The sequence below is a fragment of the Trachemys scripta genome, chromosome 13 (genome assembly GCF_013100865.1).
Source record: "Trachemys scripta elegans isolate TJP31775 chromosome 13, CAS_Tse_1.0, whole genome shotgun sequence".
Classification (NCBI taxonomy): Eukaryota; Metazoa; Chordata; order Testudines; family Emydidae; genus Trachemys; species Trachemys scripta.
Window position 1 is genome coordinate 4,940,691 of NC_048310.1, and position 24,868 is coordinate 4,965,558.

Below are 24,868 nucleotides of genomic sequence, written 5' to 3' on the forward strand. Positions count from 1 at the left end.
TCGGAGGGGTCAGCGCATGAACTGCTCACCCAGTGCTGCTGCCTCTGCTCCCTGGCACGCAGAAGCAGCAGCACAATGGGGAGCCATTGGTGCACAGTGCAGATGCTTGTCTGTCCCTGTGTGTGAGATCAGTTGTGATTGTGAGAAAGAAGTTTGCAGGAACTGTGGTTATTTCGCTGGAGGAACGCAAAGAAATGGGAGGAAAAGCAGGAATTCTCCCTGGAATGCCATACACCAACAGTTGTTTCCGGTGTGTGTGTTCTTTTTTGGTTTTGTTTTTAAATTCAGCGTATTTCTGTGCTCATTAGTGAGTATAGTCCTGGGAGGGAAAAACACCAATGTATTTTTAACTGGCTGGCTTATCCATGTGACTTGAGCCTCCCATCCTCATTCTTGGTAGCTGCAGGGCAGAGGTTGTTATCTGCAGGCTCCCAAGTTACTGAACTTGGCCAACTAACTGCTTATGGTTCGAGCAGATGTTTCAAGCTGTTCAGACTGAAACGTGCATTGACCTCTTTCTTTAGAGGAGAGCTGAAATAGAAAACCCCTCCCCCCATCCTCTTTCCCCACGCAAACACCAAGCCAGAAACATAGTTTGTTGTTGTGCATTATTAACTAGGATATCACTGGTTATAATGGAGAATCTGAGATAACTAGGGGAGGTGGGAAATTTAGATGTGAGATCTACAGCAGACAGGACACATGGGCTGTTTTGCTTTATGATGGAGAGCACATCTCCCAAAGGGCTGTGCTGGGGCATTGCAATATGATTTTTGATGCTGATATGTACAGAACAGACCGTTTAAGTGCGTTTTGTCTGGCTGGAGTACTGGTGCCTTAAACAGTCAGTAACTTTAGCTGGCTTATCAACTGCCAGAATATTCTACAGACTTGTTTTGGAAACATTGCACGCGACAGGGAAAAGCCCTCAGCTCAGTATGGAGAAGGAAGGGCTTTAATATGGTTTTTGTTTCTTAGTGGGAAGGTTTTCACCGCACCCATGGTGAGCTCTGTGCACTGTCACTCTCATGAGGGTTAGAAAACCCTAACTACTACAGGGGGAGTTTTGCTCAAAAACTCCCCCCAAAAAACCTAGCTTGCCACTAGCACTTCCTGTTTTTCTCTCTCACTCAGATCCTCTAGCCCCACAACAGAAAGCGCTAATGTAATAACTCCATCTTGACTGTAAATGGGGCTGCTAATTTCACACCACAGCATGGTGTCCATTTGCCAGCTAGGTCTGCCTTGCTCTCCTGCAATGCCCAACGCATTTTGGCGTTTGGGTCTGGTAGCATACCAGGACTTGTTGGCAAAGTGACTGAACTCTGCCTTCCTGTGTACTATAATGCACAGGTAGGGTTGGCAGAATTCAATTTTTATTTGTTGATAATTTTGAGGAACATCAATGTTTATTTTTAAGCATTTTTAAAATGTATTCTCGATTTAAATGTTCAGTTGAGGAAAAATATGGGTTTTAAGCATTTTTTCAATGTTTATCATTTACATTTTTATAGTTGCAGGAAATTCGGGGGGGGGGGGCAGATAATTATTTAATGACCTTGAGATTCAAAAAGTTAAAGCTGTATAATTGTTAAAACACGAATTGTCCACATCACATGTCAAAATAGCCAAAGGAAATATCCTTAAATCAAACTCTAATAATTTCTCACGCAGCATTTTTCTTTCTTGGCCTATCTGTACATTTTGATGATCATCGATGGAAATATTTTTTCTTTGGTTTGTGTGTACAGTAAAATGGTTCGTCGACATTTACTAATAAAAATCAAATCCTTCCAAGCCTGTCTATGAGGGTGAGAGCACGTTGTTACATTCACTGCACAAACATAGTGACATTGATCTTTTGTTATTGTGTTTACTTCCATGTTTTAACAATGGTGGCTGATTCCTCAAGCTTAATTAAGAAACGTAAATAGGTTATTGCTGGGCTGATGGTCTGGTAGCAGTGCAACTTGCTGCCCTGCAGGAAGGTGAGGGAGGAGTGAATCCCAATGCGTCTCCCAGGATCAGTGCCTCTCTCTCTGTGGGGCTGTATGTGGGTCAGAGGCAGCTGGCTCAGCCCCAGGGAAGAGACTTCCTATCTAGTGCCCCCATCTAGCTGTTGCACAGAGCAGCACTGAGTAGTTTGGAGATCCGGCCTTCAGCCAGAAGAGAGGTTGCTGTGATGCAGGTAGTTTGGGGACAGAGAGAGCTGGGAGGCTATTTCTGCCACCAAAAATGTATTTATTCCTTCCTCTCTACAAAAAGATCTAGACATATGCCCTTGTGAAGCAACCAGCTGAAGGAATGGCACCAAAAACTCAATACATACCATTCTAGCCACTTCATCAGCAACGTGTTCTTCAAGAAAGCATGACAAGCGAGGCCTGTTTGATCTGTTGTAGGAAAAGGAAAACCCCTCTGTGACAGAAGATCGTTTTTTCTGGGTAATTGCAGTGGCTCAGTCTAAATATTGTAAAAACCTGAACTCAGGCACAAAAGGTCCGTGGAGACAGAAGCCTTGGGAGAGACTCTTGAGAAATCTTTTCTCCTTCCTTTCTAGGATAAAGATAAAGTTTCCCTAACCAAGACTCCAAAGTTGGACCGGAGTGATGGCGGCAAAGAGGTGAAAGAGAGAGCTACGAAACGGAAGTTGCCTTTCACTGTTGGAACAAATGGAGATCAAAAAGACTCGGATACAGGTAAGGGAATCTGAGCACACCACACCACCTCAGTGTGGACTCTGGAGCTGGGGAAATGGAGAGTGCATTTTACCCTAGCAAAAACTGTCCTTAGGTGACTGTATGTTTTTTTCTGTATTATTTAAACCTCCATGGGAACATTGTGCTGTGTTCAGTCTTATATCAAGGGTGGAATGGAGTAAGATCAGGTCTGATCTTAGTAATAAATTTAATTTAATCAAACAAAAGGATTATAAAAGACACACTTCTTCCTGTGGCTGGTTAGTGATCAATCCTATTCAGCTACTAGTTAAACCAGTTCATCAACTGAGACTTAGACTGGTGAGGAAGAAGTACTGAGTCTCACAGTTGGAATTTGTTAAATACTGGGACAAATCTAAGTCATCCTAAAAATCTATTTGATAATAACATTGGTGTGTGTCTATATAATAAATCTGAAGGATAATAGGTATATGTGCGCATGTCTACACACACTCTACTGTAGTTTGACTTTAACACTTTTGATACAGGACCATCCTGTCTTAAAGGTGAAAAGGTAATTCAGATTGCCTTGAATATTTGTACTGTCAAATGTAAAACTGGTTGAAAGAGCATAAATAAATGACAATAGATAGAGTTGGGGGTGGAGAAGTGATTTCTTCAGCTGGGCAATTTTTGCCCCAGTTTTATGTAACATCTTTATTAATGGTCTAGAAGAAGAGATTAGCTTGCTACTTTATTTGCAAGTAATACAAAATTGGGAGATGTGTCAAGAACCATTGGGGATGGAGAAAATAGTACAAAGGGATCAAAAGAACTTAGAAATATGAGCAGGAAATAAAACGATTCTGTCCATAAAAATGCCTGTTAGTGCATTTGGGGAAAATAACCTACAAGCTGCATGGGAGCGTGGGCAAGTAGTCAGACTAGCAGGGGGATCACGGGTTGGCTATGAGGTTGCAATGTATAATGGAAAGCAAAGCCAATATAGCTTTTGGCTGCCCATGCATAAGACATGCCATCACAGATCATACGGCACTGAGGAAACATTGTGTACGGTCTGCACTTGAAATGCTGTGTACCGTTCTTGTCACTTCAGCATCAGAAATCAGTACAGACTGTGGAAGGAGATCAGAGAAAAGCAGCAAAAATTATTAACATTACAAACTAAACCAGTATAATTCAGATGGATGACTAAGAAGTCTGAGGTGAGGCAAGTCGGCAAGTGACTGAAAGGCAAAATCACCAGAGAGGGAGAGGAGATTAAGATAGTCCAATGGTCAGTATAGTGTTAAGAAGATGAAACGGGTAAAGGGAGTAGCAGGGAAACTTCCTTGACAGTGACGTCTGCTAGACTGTGGGTTAAACTCCAAGGAAAGGATGAAAACCCCTGTTGTCTGAGTTAAGACCAGATTGCACAAGGCCCCTGCTTGTACCGTAACAGGTACTAGGAGGGGGTTTCCATTTTAATTTTCTCTTAACCCCTCACATGTAATTGAACTGTGGGACTAGTTTTATATATCACAAGGTTCTGGGGATCTAATCATCAGGAGGATACAACTCCACCTCTATACAATGTGATTAGGTCCTTTTGCATTTATTTTCCCCAAGTTAAATACAAGGGTCAGAGTCCGATATGACAGGTATAGTCTGTGTCACATGGTCAGTATACTGCGCTATTGACTGATTTTGTTTGGATTAAAAGTTTGTAAGGCTGGTTTTAAAAGGTATCCAAGGGTTATCTGAGCCAAATTGCTAGCACAGTTTTGTCAATTGGTTAATAAATAATGTTTGGTTTGCTTGGGGATAGAGTCGAATTTCTGAGAGTTTCATTGTGCTGAATGGCAGGTTTCTTCAGTTGCAGAACTCCCTGTCCTGAGAGAGAGTTTTGAAAAGTTAGTTTATCTTGTTAAAGTGTAACTCAAATTGATTGCCATTTCTAGATATGAATCGTCATTTCTGCATTCTTGGCATATTGATGAGTAAATACATCACAGAATGAATATGTGATCGAGGTCACAGTACATTGGAAGAGAGAGAGCAGCCCCTGGTCACTTGAGAACAGATAGTGTTACTGCTCTGAAAAGGTGTGATCTTGACTCATTTTCAAAACTAAGCAGTTTGGGGTCTGGAAAGTACTTGGCTGGGTGACCATCTGATTATTCCCCGTGTCCTAGGCTATGTCCGACTTGAATGAGTTTAGGAGTCTGTGACCAGCGTGGCCAGGGCTACTGAGGGGAAGAGAGTTACGTCTGGTGTTGGAACCTTCACTGCTGCCTTTGAACATTTACATTCTCAAACAAACAGTGTATTTGCGGGGATAGGGGAGTCATATGTTCATTGTAGCTATTTCAAGGATAATGGAATCATAACAATGACTATTCAAATGTCACTGTGGAGCTCTGCGTTAATTTTCCAATGGTGTCAAGAAGTAATTGTCTCAGTTTACAAGTCAAGGCTATTTTTTGGAGTTCTCCAAACTCCTCTTGTGATGTGAAAAAGAAGCTTGGCTCTTTCTGTCTCGTCCATCAACATCCTGCCTAGGTCCTGCAGCCAGCCTGTAATCTGAGCAGAGGACAAGCAGATGAGGGGGTCTGATGGCCCTGCTGTTAGCAGCATCTGCACACAAGATTCTTCCCTAGCCCCATTTTATTGCTGCCTGGAGGCCGCTTGCCCACCCTATCTTGCAGCTCCTCCCCGCTGCCAGCAACCTTTGACTCCACCCCTTTGCAATCATGAGACTGACGCCTCCTCAGGATACACCTTCCCCCTTCTCCTGCAGAGTTGGTCCTTGGCAAAGAGGATGGGAAATGTCAAGTTTCACTCCTAGTCATGTCTCATCTGAGTAGCTGGGGCGCTGCTGAACGGGCACTGACACAGACAGCAAAATGGCCACCCTGTGTCAGTCAGGAAGTGGAGCAGGGGCTGCAAAATGGTAATTCAGTCTCACAACAGTGCATTTAAATGACACCCTTCATGTACTGAGAAAGTGTGGGTGAGTTTCTAACAACCTGTCTGAGAGACAAGGAGAGGAAGTGACTCAGTCATTGGCTGGGGGCAGGGAGTTTCAGGTAGATAGTGCAGTGCGAGTAAGATTCTTAGCAAGAACATGCTGTGTTTTTTCTTTACTCATAAAATCAGACATTTGAAATGGAAAAGGCTTGTTGTCTTGTCATTCTCCTTCCCCCGCCACCTCTGCCATCGGGGAATTGCACTCTGCTGCACGGTTTGAGTCTTGTCCCATTTTAGGGTCTGACTTTCAGTAGATTAGTAGCAACATATTTGTTTGTGTACCATGTTGCCCACTTAGTTTATGCATTCCCAGATGAGTGCCCCCAAATCCCCAATTTATACACACGTGTGGCCAGGTAGACACTTATCTAATCACACACATCTGGCAATGCACACTCAAATGCTGGCTAGCAAGCCACTGAAAGTCTTTGATGTCTCACAGTGGGTCTTCCACCACACACACTCAACATCCATGAGCCATCCTCACTGTTTCTCTCTGGAAGGATTCTGCTTGTCTGAATACTGGGGGGGAAGAGAAGGAAGGGGTTTTTCCCAACTTTGATTTCAGCTGTTGTGAGAAGTAGGATTGCAACATCTCAGGTAACAAAGCCAGCCACACAGTTGACCTCAGTTCATTTGCATAATGCAGCCCAGTTTGTTGGAGTGCAGTACCTATTGTTCTGGGTGTTTTTTGAGGATGTTTTTGTCTGTGTGTGAAATTCAGTCCTAAATATGCGAGAACTGAAATTGAGGACAGGTCTTTCTCTCCTCCTGCTGCTGGAGGGGCATTTCTCTCTCTCAAAGTTGAAACAGAAAATGGTGACCCTGTTGCATGGATTTGCAGTGATATTTACTCTTTGAGCTCTAGACTTGTCTTTTTTGCCACCGTGTGTCTGATGGTATCTTCTCAAAGACTTCTATTCCAGCTTTGCTGTGTAAAGTAACTACTGTGCATTTTGTTTGGCAGTAGGTGTGAATACTCTTTGCAATAGCCATTGTTTGTTCAGATCTCGGTTTTATCTTCTAAACTGAAGGTGACTTTGAACTACAGTTGGGTGCCTCAGTGCTGGTTGGTAGCAGCCATTATTCGGTATTGTTGAATAGGTGTTTTCTGTGTGTGCCTGTGCAGGGTGAGAGCTACTTAGGCAGGTGTTTGTCTTTTAGGAGTGGCACTTAGGCTATGTCTACACTGCACTTTTGTTGGTAAAACTTTAGTCGGTCAGGGGTGTGAAAAACACACCTTTGACCAACAAAACTTTTATCGACAAAAAGCTCGAGTGTGGACGGTGCTTTGTCTGCGGGAGACGCTCTCCCGCTGTCAAAGCTGTCGCCCCTCGTAGGGGATGGGTTTATTTTGTCGGCAGGCTCTCTCCTGCCAACAAAGAACTACACTGTGTACCTTACAATGCACAGCTGTGTGGCAGCTGTAAGGTGCACAGTGTAGACACAGCCTAAGTGAAGACCTATTCTTTTCCTTTCCGCTGTTTCTTTTCTGTGTCCATGTCCTCCTCCCTTCAGCCCTGATCTTGCTACCTCTGCCCGTTCCCCAGTCTATTTCCAAACCACCTGTTCTCCGTCCACTAGTGCATTAAATTGCAACATCCTTTTTAGCTACCACCAGAGCAACTTCCCTCATTTTCAGCAAGAGAGTGCGTTTGCTGAGGAGACATCTGTGCTGATCCCTGAATCATGTTGCAGTGGGTGCTGTTGAAGCAGATCAGATCACATGCACTTCCTCCTTGCAGCCTACTCCTTGAGTTTGTTTGGATGCATGTAATGCGTGTAGAGTGCTGATGTATTCAGAAAGAGAGCAAATAATCCCTTTCATTCTTGACCTGTCTTATTTGCAACCCACCCCCCACTCCTCCAGTGTGACATTACTCTGCCTTGATTCAGAACCAAGCACTCAGAATACCACACAGAGGGTTTTGTTCACTTACTTAAGCATTCTTGGCAGGGTGTATGGAAGATATTACTTGCAAACATTGTTTTCAAATGTACAGCTTGGGTACAGTAGGGTCAGTGTTAAACCTTTCTAAATTATCTGTTTCAAAATGTCTCTTAGAGCAAAAATCCTGGTTCCGGGGTCCCGTGCAGTTAATCAAGTATATTGCCTTTCAGAGTAGCAGCCGTGTTAGTCTGTATCCGCAAAAAGAAGAACAGGAGTACTTGTGGCACCTTAGAGACTAACAAATTTATTAGAGCATAAGCTTTCGTGGACTACAGCCCACTTCTTCGGATGCATATGCTGTAGTCCACGAAAGCTTATGCTCTAATAAATTTGTTAGTCTCTAAGGTGCCACAAGTACTCCTGTTCTTCTTTATATTGCCTTTATGTATGTTTTAAAACAACAACAGAACAAACTTAGCCGTGAGCCTAAAGCTCCTGAACCGTGTATGTTACAACCTCTACACTGAGGGGAGCAGCTGCAGCCTGAGACTCTTGTCTAAACTGCTCCCACACCCAAAAGTTATCTACAGCACCTACGTTTTCAATTTATATGCAAATATATCTAGTATACGATATTGCGTGCTACATCCAAGGCAGCGTGGAAAGAGGCCAAGAGAATAAAACCAACCTTTCACCCACTAATGCCAAATCTTGCAGTCTGGAGCGCCTCTTCATTGTGCTGAAAACAGAGGTTTGGCGTTTTCCAAACAAATTTGCTAACTTGAACTTTATAAAGCATAGGAGGGTCTCAGAGAGGCTACGAAAGTTCGGGCCGAAGAGGAAGGCAGTATATTGAAGGCCAAAATAGCCGTAATGTGAAACCAGCTGAGTGGTGAGGTTGGGAGAGGTGGGGGCAGCAATTGAGACTTACAGAAATGCAATTCTTGGCTGTACTCTTCCTGAGGCCCAGGTGCGGTTTTGCAATAAACTGCTACCTGAGTCATGGAGCTGACTCAAAGGCACCAGACTCTTAATGACTGAGTTGTATTCCTGTGTGTTCGTATTGTGTATGTAGCAAAGCAAGTAAGAAGTGCTGTGTATTATCACCACTCTACAAATACTGGGTACTGGATTGGTATTGCTGTGAACAGTTGCTTTGAAATGCCCAGTTCAGAGTGGAAAACTCCTTAAATTAAATTTTACTGGAAACGGTTTGATTTAACTTGCAGATTTAAGGCTGTTGCACTTGAGACCATGGCTTCTGGCAGTTGGAAGGTGCAGCTGTAGTTTCCAGATCCTGGATCATCAGGAGGTGTATTTTAATAAAACCTTCAGAATACTCTGGTTTCATTCCAGCCCCCAGAGCAACCTAGGTCAGAACACCGCATAGAAGCTCTGATCAAAATTGGCAGTGTCTGAAGTAACATTAGGTATCCAGCGCTACTTATTGGTGTAGCAATAAGCCCCATTCTTGAAATCCACAAGGGTGAGGTGGGGATTATACTAAGTCTAAAAATTTTTCATGTTTTACCTCCTGTGCAGTTGAGCATTTTCTCTCAGTCTGAGGTTTTGTTGGCTTTGAGGACAATTGCTCAGGGCAAGTCTAAACTTTTTTCCTACCCCCATTTAGTTTCACCACTCTCCTCTGTCTTGTTCAGAATCTGTAGAAGCAAGGTTCTTTTATACATGTTCGAGATGCTGACCAAGTCATAGTGGTAAGAATAGAAGATCAAAGTGCACTTTGCAAGCTTTGTTCAGCCTGTTTACAGACTCTACTGTTGCTGAAAGACGGCTGGAGCTTGGTAACCAAGTATAAACTAAAAATACAGAGACAATACAGCATACACACAGTGTGGTCTTATGCCTACTACATATCCCTTTGATTTTATTGTAATGTGTATTGCTGCTTCACTGTTGAAAACAGTAACAGACTAAACTAATGTAAAATCACACCTCCAACAGTATTTTAACAGCAGCTTCGTGTAGTAAAAGGTCCCCAAAACACTTAAGAAATTCCATTGTAAAGAGAAAAATAGCAGTTTCGGTTTTTAAAAAATGCGTTTAATAATGTAGATTTTCACTTCTTTGGCATCTATAACACAGAGAATTCAGATGCTTCACCAATATTAACTAGCCTCACAACACCCCCGAGGTAAATTATGGGACGTATGGATGGATCCAGCCAGTTCTGAGATGCAATGTAGTGCAGAGCAACGCTTCACAGCTGCTTGAGATGGGAAGGAAAGAAGAATCCCACATTGAATGGAAACTGCAGAGGGAATCTTCAGCAGGCAGAATGTAATTTAAAACCAGTGTGTGGTAATCTGAAAACTGCTGCCCTTAGATCCATCAGTCCAGAATTGATCATTAACCTGCCTGTTCACCTGTCAGTCTAGCAGCAGCAGCTAATGACAGAGCAGTATCTGCTGATGCCTTTTAAACCTCCGTTTTTCTATTTCAACCCCAGTCTGTGCTCTGCCTCAAACACAAGCTTCACTTGGTCTGGAAAAGGGAATGAATGATGCATGGTTTAGTAGCAATGAGGCTTCAGTCATGAGGCCCCTCAGCATTGCTTAATCATTGCAGTAGAAGCAGAGTTAACACTAATATCACTGCACACACAGGTTCAGCACTGCTGTTACCACTGCATCTGTGTGATGGAGGTGGTGGTAATTAAATCACAGAAGCACCTGGAGCCCTCCACCAAATTAAAACCCTATGGTGTGTACCCAGGAAAAAAGACAGTCTCTGCCGTAAAGAGCTAGCATTCTAAAGACAGGCCAGACACAGACATTAAACAAACAAGAAATAAGCATTTTGTCAAAAGTAAAGAACTTGTAAGTTACAGTTGTTTCCAACTCCCACAATATTTGGCAGTGGTGTTCTTACAGCCCCTGCTCCTGGAGTCAGGTGATCATGTGAGAATATGGAGAGACGTTTGAAAATGTGACCCAAGAGGACCCTAAAGATTCAGAACCAAGAAGGCAAACCACAAAAATCCCATTTTTCTGTTTTGTTTTGTTTTTTAATTGGATGATTTTGAGGCTTTGAATCATGATTTTTAAGCTCTTGGGGTTGGTGATGCTGCATTCCCTCACCCACCTCCCCTCCCCTCTGTCCAGCTATCCTAGTCAACCTCCTTCACTGACCCCCTCCCACCCTGCACTTCCCTACCCTCACAGGGAAACACTCAGCTTCAGTAAGGGAAGACAGGCAAAGTGTCTGACCTTGACTCTCGGCCATTTCATAGAATCCTAGAATATCAGGGATGGAAGGGACCTCAGGAGGTCATGTAGTCCAACGCCCTGCTCAAAATTTCTCAGGTCCCAAAGGAGAGGTTGTCCTATGCTCATCCCCCACCCCAGTGTCTGACACGGGCAGCAGCTCCCAGCCAATTCCCCCCTCCCTGGTGGATTTTTGGGGAGGGGCGTGAACATCCCATGCTCATTCTTAGGGCCCCTGACTATTTCTTTCTCCCCCTCCCCTTACAAAGGAATGGGGTTCCCAGTGCTGGGGGCTACATTCCCAGCCGTGGTGAATAATTCCTTCAGCATGTTTGTTAGGAAGCAACCTTATCGCCTAAGAGCCCCTCTGTGTGTCAGTTCTTCTGCTCAAAGCACTACAAAGCAACACTAGACCGCAGAACCTCCTCCCTGGAGTGCTTGAGGGCTCTGGAGTCTAGTGCTGCTTTGCCTGTGGTTGCAAAGAATTCGGGGTGAATTTAAACACCCAGATCTTTTAGATTTTGAAGGCCTGTCTGAGAGAAGAGAGTCAAATCCAGTCAGCTTTACCCACGTGAGGAGTCTTGCTGTAGGGCATGGGGTTAGCATGAGTAAAGTCAGCAGGCGTTGGCCTCGGAGCTTTAAAAGGTGCTACTGTTTTCCAGCCTCATTCATATTACTCCTTAAACATGTTGTGTGACGCTAATTACTGGGTTGGAAATACTGGATGAATCAGATGACCCAAACCATCTACTTTTCCCCCCTCCTGGAATATGTGCACTGTTGAGTTGCCTAACTGGCTGCTGATGTTTAGAAATACCTCCCATGGGAACGGCCTTGTTAGTCACAAGTGGCTAAGCTGGCTAGGGAATCCGTGAGAAGCAAATTGCTGGCTCATTCAGAAATGCATCTGTGTATGAAACTGTTACTTGTCTGCATTTCTGTTGCTGGCTTCAGTGTGATACATGCAGCTGAGGGGCTGTGCTGCATAGGCCCTTTCTTAACTAAAATAGTCCAGAAACTGTCCTCACCTAGCAACCAGTGAGAGAGCGAATGTCAGAGCTTCTTCATTTCTAGCTGGGCCCCATAATGGTAACACAGTGTAGTTAGACTGGCAAACACCACTGCTCAGATCCTATTTAAATGCCTATTTAAATATATATAGCTGGTGAGAGGGTGCGGTGAGCATCTGTGAACCAAAAATCTGTCCATGATGTCCATGCTCACTTCTTGATGTAAGAACTCTCATCAGCTGTATCCACAGGCTGTCCTGCCTCTAGCTTCCCAGGTAGGGAGAAGGAGCGTGGGCTGTCAGTCATGTTGAGCTTCCGCCCAGTGTTTCCTCCCCCATCCATTTCTCCTCACTGTTCTTCAGAATAAACAAGAAGTCTGGAAGCTGGAATATCGGTAACTTGCAATTATTACTGTTTAACATCAAGGGCTGTGTTTTTACATTAGCTGCTTACTCAGGGGACCAGTAAATGGCCACTTTTGCTGAGATGCCTTTTCACACTTCTGGTTAAAGGGTGTCTCCTTTGTTTAAACCAGACCTGCGGATTATCCTGATATTTGAACTGTGTCTAGTCTAGGAGGTAGTGTTAAACCCTCTTAGCTGAGTTATTCCTTCTAAAGACAACTAAAATACTGGGGCCTGGCCCTATAGCTCCATTGACATCCATGGGCCTGACAGAAAGCATAATGATTTGCAGGTCAGCCTTTTGGTTTGGAAGGTCATTTGACTTTGTAACGTATCAGGGTTCATTTAGTGCTCTTTAGAGCAGTGGTTCTCAAAGCCTGTCCACCACTTGTTCAGGGAAAGCCCCTGGCGGGCCAGGCTGATTTGTTTACCTGCCCCGTCCACAGGTCCAGCCGATCGCAGCTCCGACTGGCCGCAGTTTGTTGCTCCAGGCCAATGGGAGCTGCGGGAAGTGGCGCGGGCTGAGGGATGTGCTGGCCACCCTTCCCGCAGCCCCTATTGGCCTGGAGCGGCGAACTGCAGCCAGTGGGAGCCGCGATCGGCCAAACCTGCGGACGTGACTGGTAAACAAACTGACCCGGCCTGCCAGGGGCTTTCCCTGAACAAGCGGCGGACCGGCTTTGAGAACCACTGCTTTAGAGCAATTATTTACCCGTACTCCACTTTCTCGCAGCACAGTTTAAGTCTAGGACACCTTTCAGTTTAGCTTGTGTGGAAATGAATTTCCATTGATGGCCCCTCTCTCTCTTATAGGTTGGGAAGTAATCACAGATCTCCCCTGTTTCTTTTCTAGAGGCAGAGAGGAGTGACCTCTCTGTGTGTCATTCTGTTGGAACAGGTTGCTGCATTTTTTTCCTCTCTCATTTTCTTCCACTGTTTCCTTTTTGGCATAAGCTTACTCGGCTGATAAGCCAGGCGTCCATCTCCATTCGCGGTGTCCTGTAATCCATTTGCATCGCTGGCTATGCAGCTTATGCATAAAATTCCATGCAACCAGAATCAGCCTCTTCCTCGTTGTAGACCCCCTCGGTAATGTGACTTTCTCCATTTTGGTCCCACTCCTATTCCTTCTGCTGTACTTGTCCTGCATTCATGTCTGTCCTACCTGCTCATTTTTCCCCACTCTGTCATTGCAACAACACATTCTTCTGGCTTCCAGCCCACTCTCCTTGTGCTGCCCCTTGTCTGCTGTATGTTTGTGCTGCTTCCCCCTTTGAGCTGCCAGGATACTTAACCTGCTGGTGTCCTCCCCACTCTGAAATCTCTTGCCGTGTGCAAGTGGTCCTTAGATTCTGACCCTGTCCTGTCCACAGAGGGGTGGGTTCATCTGTGTACTGCTGCCCCTTCTTCTGCTCGCTGGCCATACTCTACCATTTGAACTGACACTCCAAAGCACTACAGCATTTCATGTGCTGCAGCCTCCCTGGTGAAAACGAGTCACTTCATGCATGCTGTGCTGTGGACAAGAAAAGCCAAGACACGTGCTTTCTTTCAGGGGCATAATACATTCTCTCCATTGCTATCTGTGCCATTCTGGTTTATTCTTATTGATCCTTTCTTTGGCTGCATGTTTGGGGAATACACTGTTGAAAATCCTGAGCTTTAACAGAGCCAATAGTCCGTTTCCCACACAGTGCTGAAAAGTTCATCTGATGCATTACTTGTTGGGCAATGGTATTTTTCCTCAGGGGTACCACCTTGTATGCTTGTGTTGTCATGTCTAAGCAGTTCAAACAGACGCTTGTGTGTTACAGGGAGCCACATGTTTCTAGGGAATGGGGCGCTGTGCTGCTAAGCTGAAGCAGTCTGCCAGTGCAGCTCTGGGTTGGAGTTCTCTTCACCACAAACTGTCAGGCTTCTCAGAATGGACTAAAAAAATGTGTACAAGGTTTTTCGCTGGCGTTGCCTTTCTTCCTTCTCCCACTCCTCCTTTCTCCCTCCCACCTCGGCTAAGGCCTGTGCTTCAACCCAGGGCCGACTCCAGGGTTTTGGCCGCTCCATGCAGAACTAAACCGACAGCTGAATCCTGAATACCTCCACATGAAACAGCCTGTGCTGTGGGACTCTAGATAGCCACCTACAGCCTTCCAACAGGAAAGGATGTGTACTCTAAATTAATGCAGTGTGTGCGTGTGTGTGTTGCATGACCTGGAATCTAACCTGGGCACAAGAACCATCTGTGGGCAAATGGGCAAATCCTTTTGTTGTCCTAGAAATGCACTCATGCTCTTGTCTTTCACCTACAGCTCTCAGATTCACATTTTTAGTTTTGCTGAAGAAATTAGAGTAATTCCCTAGCAATATTCTGCAGGCATAGCTGTATTCAGGTTCTGAATTCTTCCTGTTTCTGTGTCTAGCTCCCATTTATGTCGGTGTGAGTTCAGTGTCTGCATCAGGAGACATTGCATCCTTGAATTGAATAAAATAGCAAGAGAGGATCAAGGTTTTGTTCTATAGATTCATAGAAAGTTAAAGCAAGGAGCAAATGAGCTTCTTCAAACATAGGTGAATGGAAGGTGGGATTTGGCTAAATATGCTTCGCTATTAGTGGGGTAGCAATTTTAATTACAAACGTCTTTCTCTCTCTCTCTCTTAGTGGTGGGTTTTTAAGTTGGTCGTATTGCAATTCCTCTGTAAATTAGATTTTGTATTAATGATAAGCATTAGGATTCTCAGTGCCACCACTTCCTTTCTTGTTTTCTGCACTCCACTGTACACGCTCTGCGTCAGCTCATGCCTCCTTCACATCTGGAAAACAAACTGAAACATGTCTGGATCTTTGTTAAGGTTGTGAAAGAGGATGGTAGTATTGGTGCAATCTCATCGAAAAGGACTTACTTTCCGAACACTCCCTTGCTAAGGCATGTTAGTGTAACATAATCTTCCTCCTTGTTTACTGCAATAGATGCCAAGTGCAAGTCTTGCTCTTCATTCACTGATATTACTGTAAAGATTTACAAACTAGCATTTCACCAAGTGATAGAGGCATTTGCAGAAACTACTGTAGAGTGAAATTATGCAAACCTTGGGTAAAGGTTTTCTGTGTTTGGAGCAGTTAAATAAAAAACACAGTTGTTTTAGCCCTGTTATGTCTAGGCAGGTCTGGAGCAGGAAGGCCAGTTCAAAGCCTTTGTCCGTTGCTTCATTTATCACTATGGTAAACTGAACTTTTTTGAAGTTTAAACTTTCTTGCTTAGATTCAGAATTTGAAACCAAACTGCAAGAGGGTAGCAGCACATCCTGTATCCTTTCTAATCAGCTTTCCCCTCCTCCATTTCTGTTCTTCCTGTTTACATATTTGGTTTCAGGCCACCCTATGGGTCTCACTTCTGCACTCAGTTCAGTTTGCCAAAACTCTTCTGGGCAGCAGCAAACAGACTTAACCCTTTGACTCAGCGCAATGGGGATGTCTGATGAGAGAGGCTGATGTGTGTTGTGCATTGTTTTCCGTGGCAGTAGCTTCTGGCTGGGAAGAGTTGAAATGCCCAGACTAAAAAGAACTTTATTGTGTGTAATGGTTTTTACGTTGGCACTTTCATTTTGCTTGTCAGTTGAAGTCAGTGTGTTTGAGCAATGTGAGGATTTAGTTCTGCATTTACGTTAGATTTCAGTGTATTTAAATTCTTAATACTTTGCATTTCAGATAAGCAATCCAGGCAGCTAGTTAAAAACCTGTATCTTGTAAAACTGTGTTTCTAAACAGTGCTTTCTTCTGACAACCACATTTACGATCTCATTCCAGGTTAGTCTAGCTGTCTTGGGAGAGGTACCTTTGAAGTCTTCTGTGCTGTATTCATTCTTGCTTCATGGTACGTTTGCCTTGGTTGGGCACAGCAACCAGAGAGATTGTAAACTGCCGTCTTGCCTACACTGTGAACGCATGTCAGCATGATTCTGCAGTGGCAGTGAGAGTGGAAGCTGTATTGTAGCCAAGACACAAGTGTTTTTGCTGCATCATCTAACCCTGATCACAGCTACTATAACAGGGCCAAACTGTGGCTCCCGAGCCACATGGGGCTCTTTTACAGTAAAAATGCGGCTTGCAAAGCCCTCCATTTTCCCCCCATTCTCCGCCTACAAGACTAGGGGGAAGGGGCTTGGTGCTTTTGCCCTGCAGTGGGGTGGTGGCACTAGGGGCTTCTGCCCAGAGGGGAAGGGAGTCTAATGGCTTCTACTCCGTGGGAGACCCCACCACCTGCTGCAGGGCAGAAGCTCCAAGCCCTGGCAGGTGCACCCAGCTCTCTAACTTTTGAAGTTTATCGTATGCGGCTCGGAGGGTCAGTACATTTGGCCCCCCCGCGTGTCCACAATTGTAGCTCTGTTTGTGCCTGGGATCCAGCTCACAGCTCTCAGACCTGAATGGCATTAAGCCTAGCAAAAGCTCCCCCCTTCTCCTTACGCAGTCAGCACAGGAAATGCAACCTCTGGCCTATTTCCTATACTTCCTCTCAAATGCGGAAAAAGCTCCGATGAACCTCTGTGCTGCAGCAATCAGCATCTGATCATAGTACTGTGCATTTCTCTACCACCTTTCCTCATGAGGAGGTTGTGCCACTACAGACATTAATGAATAAGCCTGAATGCATTGGGATGGGGTTTGCTCCTTGAACAGTTGGGGACACTGAGGCATGGGCAGTGAAGTGATTTTGCCATGGTCACACAGCAGGTGAGCGACAGATCTGGTGATAAATCCTAGGTCTCCCAACTCCCAGGCTTGTGCTTTAATCACAAGATGATTTCCTTCCTGTGAAGGATGGAAGCCCAGCATCCCCAAGTAATGCAGTTAGCTACATCAAATCCTTACTGCAGTGAAAGCAAGAGCGCAGCGGTCGTTTTTAGGTTTATTTTTATCCTTGTCAATCGCACGCTTTTAATGTTAAGTGTTCTGTGGAGGAGGAGATTTCTGCCATTGCAGAATTAGTAAGAATTTAGCATTTTCAGTCAAACTTTGCAAGCATTTTTGCAAATTGCGTGCTCATTCTGACAGCCCAGAAACAGCCGAGTAATATTAATGAAAGCATTCCTGTTCTAATTATAAACTCCTTCTCCATGCACACCCACAAAACAGCCCTTGAAGACCCACAGCCCTTCTACATTGCTTTGGTCGTATTTTATAGCTGTGACACAGAGCTGTTGGGTGAAATGTCACTCAACATGACCCCATCAGTGCCCTCTATTATGTCTGTGGCAACAAAGCTGGACCATGGTTATGGTACCTAAGGGATATAGATGTGGCTTTCCTTGCACAACAGAGCGTGCTGAGTAGACAAACCCTGATTTTTTACAGCGCTGATGTTTCCAGGTGAAATGTGATTTGCCGAGTCTGCATTTGAATTACGGCTGTGAAGGCCAATGAGGAACAAAACGCAGAGCTTGCGAGTCATGAAAAAGACTTGCCTGCTGCGGTGGCTCTATGATAGATTGTTGGCCATGCTGCAGTGGGTTCTGTTCATCTTGGAGGCCAAGGGCTTGTGTGAAAATATCGACCCATTGAGAAAGGCAGCTGCCGCAGGGCACCTGAGCAGTGGGAATGGGAAGCCCTGTAATGTGTTCACACTAGGAAGGATAAACTGCTTAATAGCCTTAGCTCATGGCACTATCTAGGCCAAATCATTGGTATAAGTTTATTTTTAATTTTACTTCAAGCCATAGAGAAACCATCCACTTTTCAATGATCTGATTTGATTTGATCCTTCAGTTTTGTCACTACTGTCAGGGAGAATGACATGTGGTTTTAGTCTAATTAAAGTGGAATTCTCCTTCAGCACCTACATTTCCTGAGTTTGTACATAAAATGCAGGGTTTATTGTAAGGGGAGAGACTCCTTGATATGGAACAGCCATTTTTGAAACATCATACTTTTGTCAGGGAATCAAGATGCATGCGGTCAGGGATAGCAGAATAATCATCAAGCACAGATGTTTCACCACGTGTGGACGGCATGGGTGCAAAGAGTGGTGCCCTTCTCTGGTGGATGGTGTGGAGATAGATGTTTTCAGCGAAGGATTGGAAGAGGAAGCTGCACAACTACCCCTCACCCATGCCAAAAGGCTAAGTCTTGCCATGTAGATCAGAGGTGAAAGAGTAGAAGAAAATGCCCAGTAAAGGTTGTTAGTAGTGCACCCTAGTGGTGAGTACTAGGAGCAGCATTCAATGTATTTAACAGTGACTTAGAAGACAGGATGAATAGAAAAAGTTGTGCTGACAACACGAACTATTTAGTTAAATCAAGGCTAAGAACCGGACAGAGCTAGGTAATTGGGCAACATGGTAGCAAACAAATACAAACCGATTGTGCAGGAACACTGAATGGAAAGAGCTCTGACAATCTTCGCTCATGCTGGGTTCTGAAATGGTGGTAACGTCTCAAGGAAAGACTGAGGTGTTGTTTGTTGGGTCAGCTCCGACATTTTCTCAGTGCAGAGTCATGGCCAAACAATGCATCTGTCTCTCTCAGCTGGTAGCTTTTTTGTGAAAGCAGATCTGTCTTGTCACTTACACAGCAGCGTTGAGGTTTGAACTGAAGGACAAGCTCCAACTCTGCCCTTGTTTTTGATGCATGCTCTATTGTTTTACAAGTATGCCAAGGCTATCTAATTTATTTGGCTCTTTTGGGGATATGTAAGGCCTTGCACTGCACCAAATGGCCTCTCTGTGTTTTGCGCACTTACAGAGTTTGTGAATCCACTTTGATCAAAATTAAACTTTTCAATGAAAAAGCAAAATTGAATAAACTGATTTATCCGGTTTAGCCCCTCCAAAAAGATCTACCAGAAGTAGAAAAAATGCAGATGAGGGTAATACATAAATAGAGACATCAGGAGTGAGGCTCCCCATACCAGGAGAGTGTAAAAGTTGGAGACTGTTCATTTTGAAAAGGAAAATGGGAGGATAGGACAGAGGTGTATGCCCTGACTGGCAGAGAATCCAGTACCCCAGTCAATGCCCCGGGTACCCTTTGCCATAATGCAAGGACCAAGGGACAATGAAATAAATAGACGACAAACTTAAAACTGATGTAAGGAAATACTTTCTTATATAATGTATAACCAACCTGTTGAGCTAGTTACCACAGGCTATAATTGAAGTAAACAGCTCATGATTCATAAAAGGGCAATACAGTAAGAACAGGAATGGTATCTGCAGTTACACACTAACTAAGATAGCATGAGGCCTGTTAACCCTAGTGTTTCAGGGCATAATCTGATGGCAGGAGTCAAGAAAAATTAGAGAGAGCTTATGCCTTACTCTGAGGCTCCAAGTGTCGTCCAGACTCAAGCAAAAGGCTGTTGGTCAGTTGCAGTATGGCAGATCCTGTGTTCCTAGAATACAGAAATGCTTCCTAGCTACAGTGAAGCTGGGCAATCTTCTTTGTTTGTTTGTCCAAGCCCCTCCACTTTGCAGTGCAAGCTGAATGAAAAGATAATACAGTGAGAGCAAAGAATGACACTCTATCAGGAACAGTTTACTTAATTAAAATGATGGAGTGAGGAAAGTCCTGCGTGGCCTGTCTCATACCAGCTGGAGTCATTAGGAAATTCACTGAATCCGACCCAGAACCACTTCAACCTTTTGTGTCATATTTGATGCAATACCAACTTTGCATGTAAAAACTATAATTTCAGCCAGATAGGTGACCCTGTAGTCCATGCTCAAAGACAGGCTGGCTCAGTTCCCAGGCCTGGTCTCTTGTTCCCTGGGCCAGCAGAAACCAGGGGCATCATGAAGGTGTTAGTGCCTGCTGCTGAGTAGTTTGTGTGAAATGAGCGGTTGGTTTCAGGTGTCCCTCTCACAAAAAGTGCTGTACAAGTTAGCACCATTGTTGCATTCAGCAGAGTCTGCAGGGTTAGGAGGATGGTCACTTCTGGGAGTTTATCCTTCTTGGTCAAGCTTGAGGGACGTTGGCACAGAGGAAGCTTACGCCACTGATGCTCATGGTTTTTCTCCTATTTTGAGGATAGAATGGAAGACTCATTTCTAGGGCTGTCAGATCAGCATTCTCCACTAAAAAACCCAAACAAAAACACTTGAAAACTTTTATCTGAATGAGTAAAGATTTAGAAATCTCTCTGCTGTTGTGTCCGATATGCATACGTGACCTAGAATAACTCCTTTATAACATAGCCAGGACAGAAATCTCTAGGTACAGAAACTGCAGACATACAGAAATCTCTAGCTCCTATTGCATCTTTAAAGAATTCCATCACAGTATTTCTCATAATCTAAGCAACTTTATAATGTCCCCTTAAAAACTAGAAGCAGGTGTGTTTTTACCAAATCTTCTAATATATAGATGGCCACACGAACTTGTCAAACACTCCTGGGTGTTGCTTCCTCCTCAGAAGCTCACTGCGCCGTCCCAGCTTGGAGACTGTCTTCTCAGGAACTGCTCTTGAGAGCTGAAAACCATCTTGCATCTTCCTAGGAACTCCTAGATAGTCTGTTATCATAGAAGAGAATATCTGTCTGTAATGACAGAGTGGGTCTGGTTTACTTTGCTTCTTCAGTTGTGTCTAGGTAGTTTGTTCCATAAGGAAGTGATAGTTGAATGGACAGTTATGACATTTTACCACTTAAATCACCTGCAGCTCATCTTACTGGTTAAGCGGTCACTCCAAAGACGCCATGCTGAGAAAACATGTTCCTTACATACGTGTTCAGACTCTTTTCTGAGACTTCTCCTTCCAGTCAATGTGGGCTCTGCTTTCACCATTACTATTGGGAAGAGTATTAGACATATTTAATAATGAGCAGCACTTAAACTACAAACTTCATCCATTTGCTAATTGCCATGCAATGTCATTCTCTTTCGTGACGCTCCAAAAAAGTATATGTGTTGTGATGTGTAGACCCGGTGGGATGGGTTAGATAGATACGACAGTCTTGATAATTGTTTTGCTTTGTGGATTGATCTCAATGCTTTAGTATGGCCTGATGGTCAGAATCCAAACAGGCTGGAACTGATTGCATTGGTTTGACATTTATAGCTGTTTCCAGGGTGGTGTGAAAAGCCTAACCTCTTATCTCCTAGTTACTGCTTGCAGTATAATTCTAATGTTAATCATTTTTGCACCAAAGGTTTCCAGTGCATCCCTTGCTAGTAGCAAACTTTGCACCTGGAACATGCCAAGCCCTGGGGTTAGCAAGGTAATTTTAGTAATAATTTATAATCTAAAAACCTTTCAGTTTTTCAACAGTTTTCCATTTGCAGAATCCCTTGGAACCCTCTAGATAAACAATCTAATTTGTCTTAGGATACATTACAGGGAATCGTGTTATGTAACATAGGTTATTCTTGGATCACCACCACTAGAAGTACACTGGCATACACAGCATTAGTGATGCAACGGTCTCCTCTGTGTTTGAGTGGATCAAAATGTCGTTGAGCTACATAGAGAGAAATCAGTAGTTAGTCAGTATCTGAACATAGCCCAGTTAGAAAGTGGAGAACTTAAACAGATGATTTTGTATTTAAATCTGAACTTGTAAACTCTGTGATGAACGCAAGACAGGTGATCCATTCCTCCAGCCACTACAAACACTTCATATTGATTTGCTGGGAACCCCAGTTTATTCATTACCATTTTTTTGGACATTCAGTGATTGTGGGTTGGTGTTACACTGGGTCAGACAGCAAAGTTAAAAAATAAGAGAAACGTCTCAATTTCTAATTGATTCATAACTCTCAACACAGCATGAGTGAGGAACATATGGTTGTGTTTGAGTCTGTCAAAGATGTGCCCGTTTGGTTCAGGTACTATGTGGCAACTTCTTAATTTAAAGGAACATGCCAACATACAAATCACATTTTTTCACCTACTATTGTTGTAAGGGACACTTAATATGGCTGTAACTGAAAAAAAAGATTAGAAAATATTTCTGTATTTTTCCAGTTTATTTGCTTTTGCCTAGTTATTTTCACTCATTTCCCTGTACAGGTTAGCTGGCCAATCAGTTTCCCTTGTTGTTTTTGTGACTGGTTTATATAGCAACAGAGGAGAGAGAACGAGACTTTACAGGCAGGAAAATGTGATTGTAAAACCACAAAAATCAGCAAAGGGACTTGGGGCAGTGTCCCAAGAAAAACTACTTGTAACTTGCTTTTGGAAGTTGCCTAGATTAAGTTGACAGTATCCTTTTAAATCTAAACAAGACAGATCTCGGGCAACATGATGGGTTAGAGAACTAGCATTCCATCTGCACTAGAGGCCTGAGTTCACACTGATGGATAATTTTGGGGATCTCACTCTAGTCTGATGTGGCCATTGTTCCTATCCAAAAGTCACAGAATAGTTAGGAAGAGTTAAATATGGTGGTCTGCTCGGGTTAGGAGGGAAGTGCATTGGCAAAGCTGGGCAGGGAAGGCTGCATAGTCTCACGAGAGCTTACGCAAAAAGCTTGACCCTGCACTCTCTGGGCATATTGGAAGGCTGGCCTAGGCTCTCACTAATGATAATGCTACTCGAATTGTACAAATCCAATCCATAGAAAATATTTGATACAGATACTACAAACCGCTATGTGTAAGTCTCTCAGCTATTCCACTGGAGACCCACTTTGACTCCCACTTCCTGCTTTTGACTCTCTGCTTCAAGAGTCTGCATCTCCAACTCCGTCCCTGTGGCCAAAGAGGACTGGGCAGGACACTGTAATATCTCCATTCTTTTCTGGCCTGTTGAGTAACCACCTGGACCCAGGTTTCTCACACGGAATTGCAGACCACTTAATGGTTTGAAAACCTTGTTTTGAGGGTTTTAGCAACCCTCATAAAGCTTGTTGGGTGGGAGGGAAATCTCATAATAAACTACAATGCTAAGATCCTTGGAGGGTCAGCTGGCAGAGAGCTGGACAAGGGTGAAGTTTCAAAGTATTTTAAAACTATTACATTTAAATAAAGGTGCTGAGGTAGATCTGTAGGGGGAACAGGATACTTCCTGACTTGCTATGTTAGACACCCGCCACCCCCCTCAGATTCCACTACAACTTCTGCAAGGTTATCCCCTACTGGCTAGCACTGCCTCCCGGGGTATTGCTGTCCAGCCAACTGCAAGAGTTAAGAAGGGTATTTCCGTACTTAAAAAGATCCCCACCTTTCCCCCCCCCCCCCAGCTTGCTCCTTTGAGAAGTGAATACGATCAGTTAAATAGTGCAGGTTCTATTTAGCCAGCAAAGCTGTGGGCAATTCATCAGGGGCTTTACGTTTTTATTTCAAGACTACAGTGCAACTAAGCACTTTTTCAATGCTCAGATCTCTGAAGCAGAATCTCACTAGCAGGAATTCAACATAAAATTATAGAACGGTTTGTGAGGATACAGCTGTGGGAACCATTCGTCCGCATCCACCAGTTATTTGATAGGTGTTATCTGCTTTTTCTATAAGTGGCCCTTTATTGGTCTTTCAAAATTCAGCTTAGGCCTTGGCTACACTGGCGCTGTACAGCGCTGCAACTCGCTGCGCTCAGGGGGTGAAAACGCCCCCCCCCAGCACAGCGAGTACAGCGCTGTAAAGTGCCAGTGTAATCAGAGCCTGCAGCGCTGCAAGCTATTCCCCTCGGAGAGGTGGAGTACATACAGCGCTGCCTACACTTGCGCTGCCCAGCGCTGAGTGTACCCAAGGCCTTGGATCATACATGTACAACACGTTTTAGAATTCGTTTTACATCACTGCAGTACGTTAATGTTTGGATTGTTTATAGGGATGTGTGGAGAGTCTCTGTCGTCTCCTCTCTCCTCTTTACCTTGTGTTTTTGTTCTCGCACTGTGCCTCTAGGATAGTGCTGGAGTTTGGTTTGGTTTTGTGGGAATTTATTTTAGTATTTCTCTCAGTGGGATTGGTGTCTCTTTCTGTTGCTATCTATTTTATTACTATTTTATTATTTTTTGACAGAAATTAAATAAAATCAGCTGGGACATCTCGGCCAGACAAACCTAATTTTTATTTCTTAAGCTGTCTCATTGAGATTATAAAGTCAACCTCCCCCACCCCCCTGTCTGAGGGACTTGCAGTGCCTTGCGTGCTGCACTGCAGACCCAACAGAGAGCACACCGTCAGAGGCCATCTTAGAGTTCTGCTAACGGGAGTGTCAGTACAGGCCGGGGAAGTGAACAGGAGTAAGGGTTAATTCTGGGTGTACGGGGAGAAGATCAGTGTTTCCTAAGGGTAATCAGAAAACTGCTGAAGAGAAGCTGTATATTCAGGAAGGTGCAGTGTACATATGAGCTGAAAGAAGCAAGAGTGAGGTAGCAAATCCCATCATGCTTTTAGAGTCTAATTCTCACTGGCTATCTCTAGGATGTAATGCTTGCTGGTGAGAGCAGTGATGGGCGATGTAGGAAGAGGCCTGGGTTTAGCGTTGTTCCTGCACACATTGTAGGTCACAAACAAACATGGGCTCTGGGCAGCACCCTCATTCCTCCCAGCAGGAGTTGTCTGAAGCTAGTCCAGTTAGTTACTGGGAGCAAAACACTGTTCTGCAGAGTTTCTTCCCTCCCTATTTGTTGGTTCCACAGAGGTAGGTAGGGGAAGGGACCCAGCTGAATAAGCACTTCAGCACAAGAATGTACCGGAGGTGATGTAGGAACATGCTGT

The 24,868-nt window shown here is 44.1% G+C and overlaps 1 protein-coding gene across 5 annotated transcripts in view; it reads left to right on the plus strand.

The window, feature by feature from the left end:
• The window catches only part of ANKRD11 (ankyrin repeat domain 11), a 217,959-nt gene that overhangs the window by 168,629 nt on the left and 24,462 nt on the right, over positions 1-24,868 (plus strand). For 4 of the 5 annotated variants that reach the window (XM_034788311.1, XM_034788312.1, XM_034788309.1 and 1 more), the window contains one exon: positions 2,561-2,699. In XM_034788311.1, coding sequence (XP_034644202.1) covers positions 2,561-2,699 — 139 coding nt within the window. Of the gene's footprint in view, positions 1-2,292; positions 2,445-2,560; positions 2,700-24,868 lie in introns of those variants that run through there. The other variant, XM_034788313.1, reaches the window with a different exon arrangement.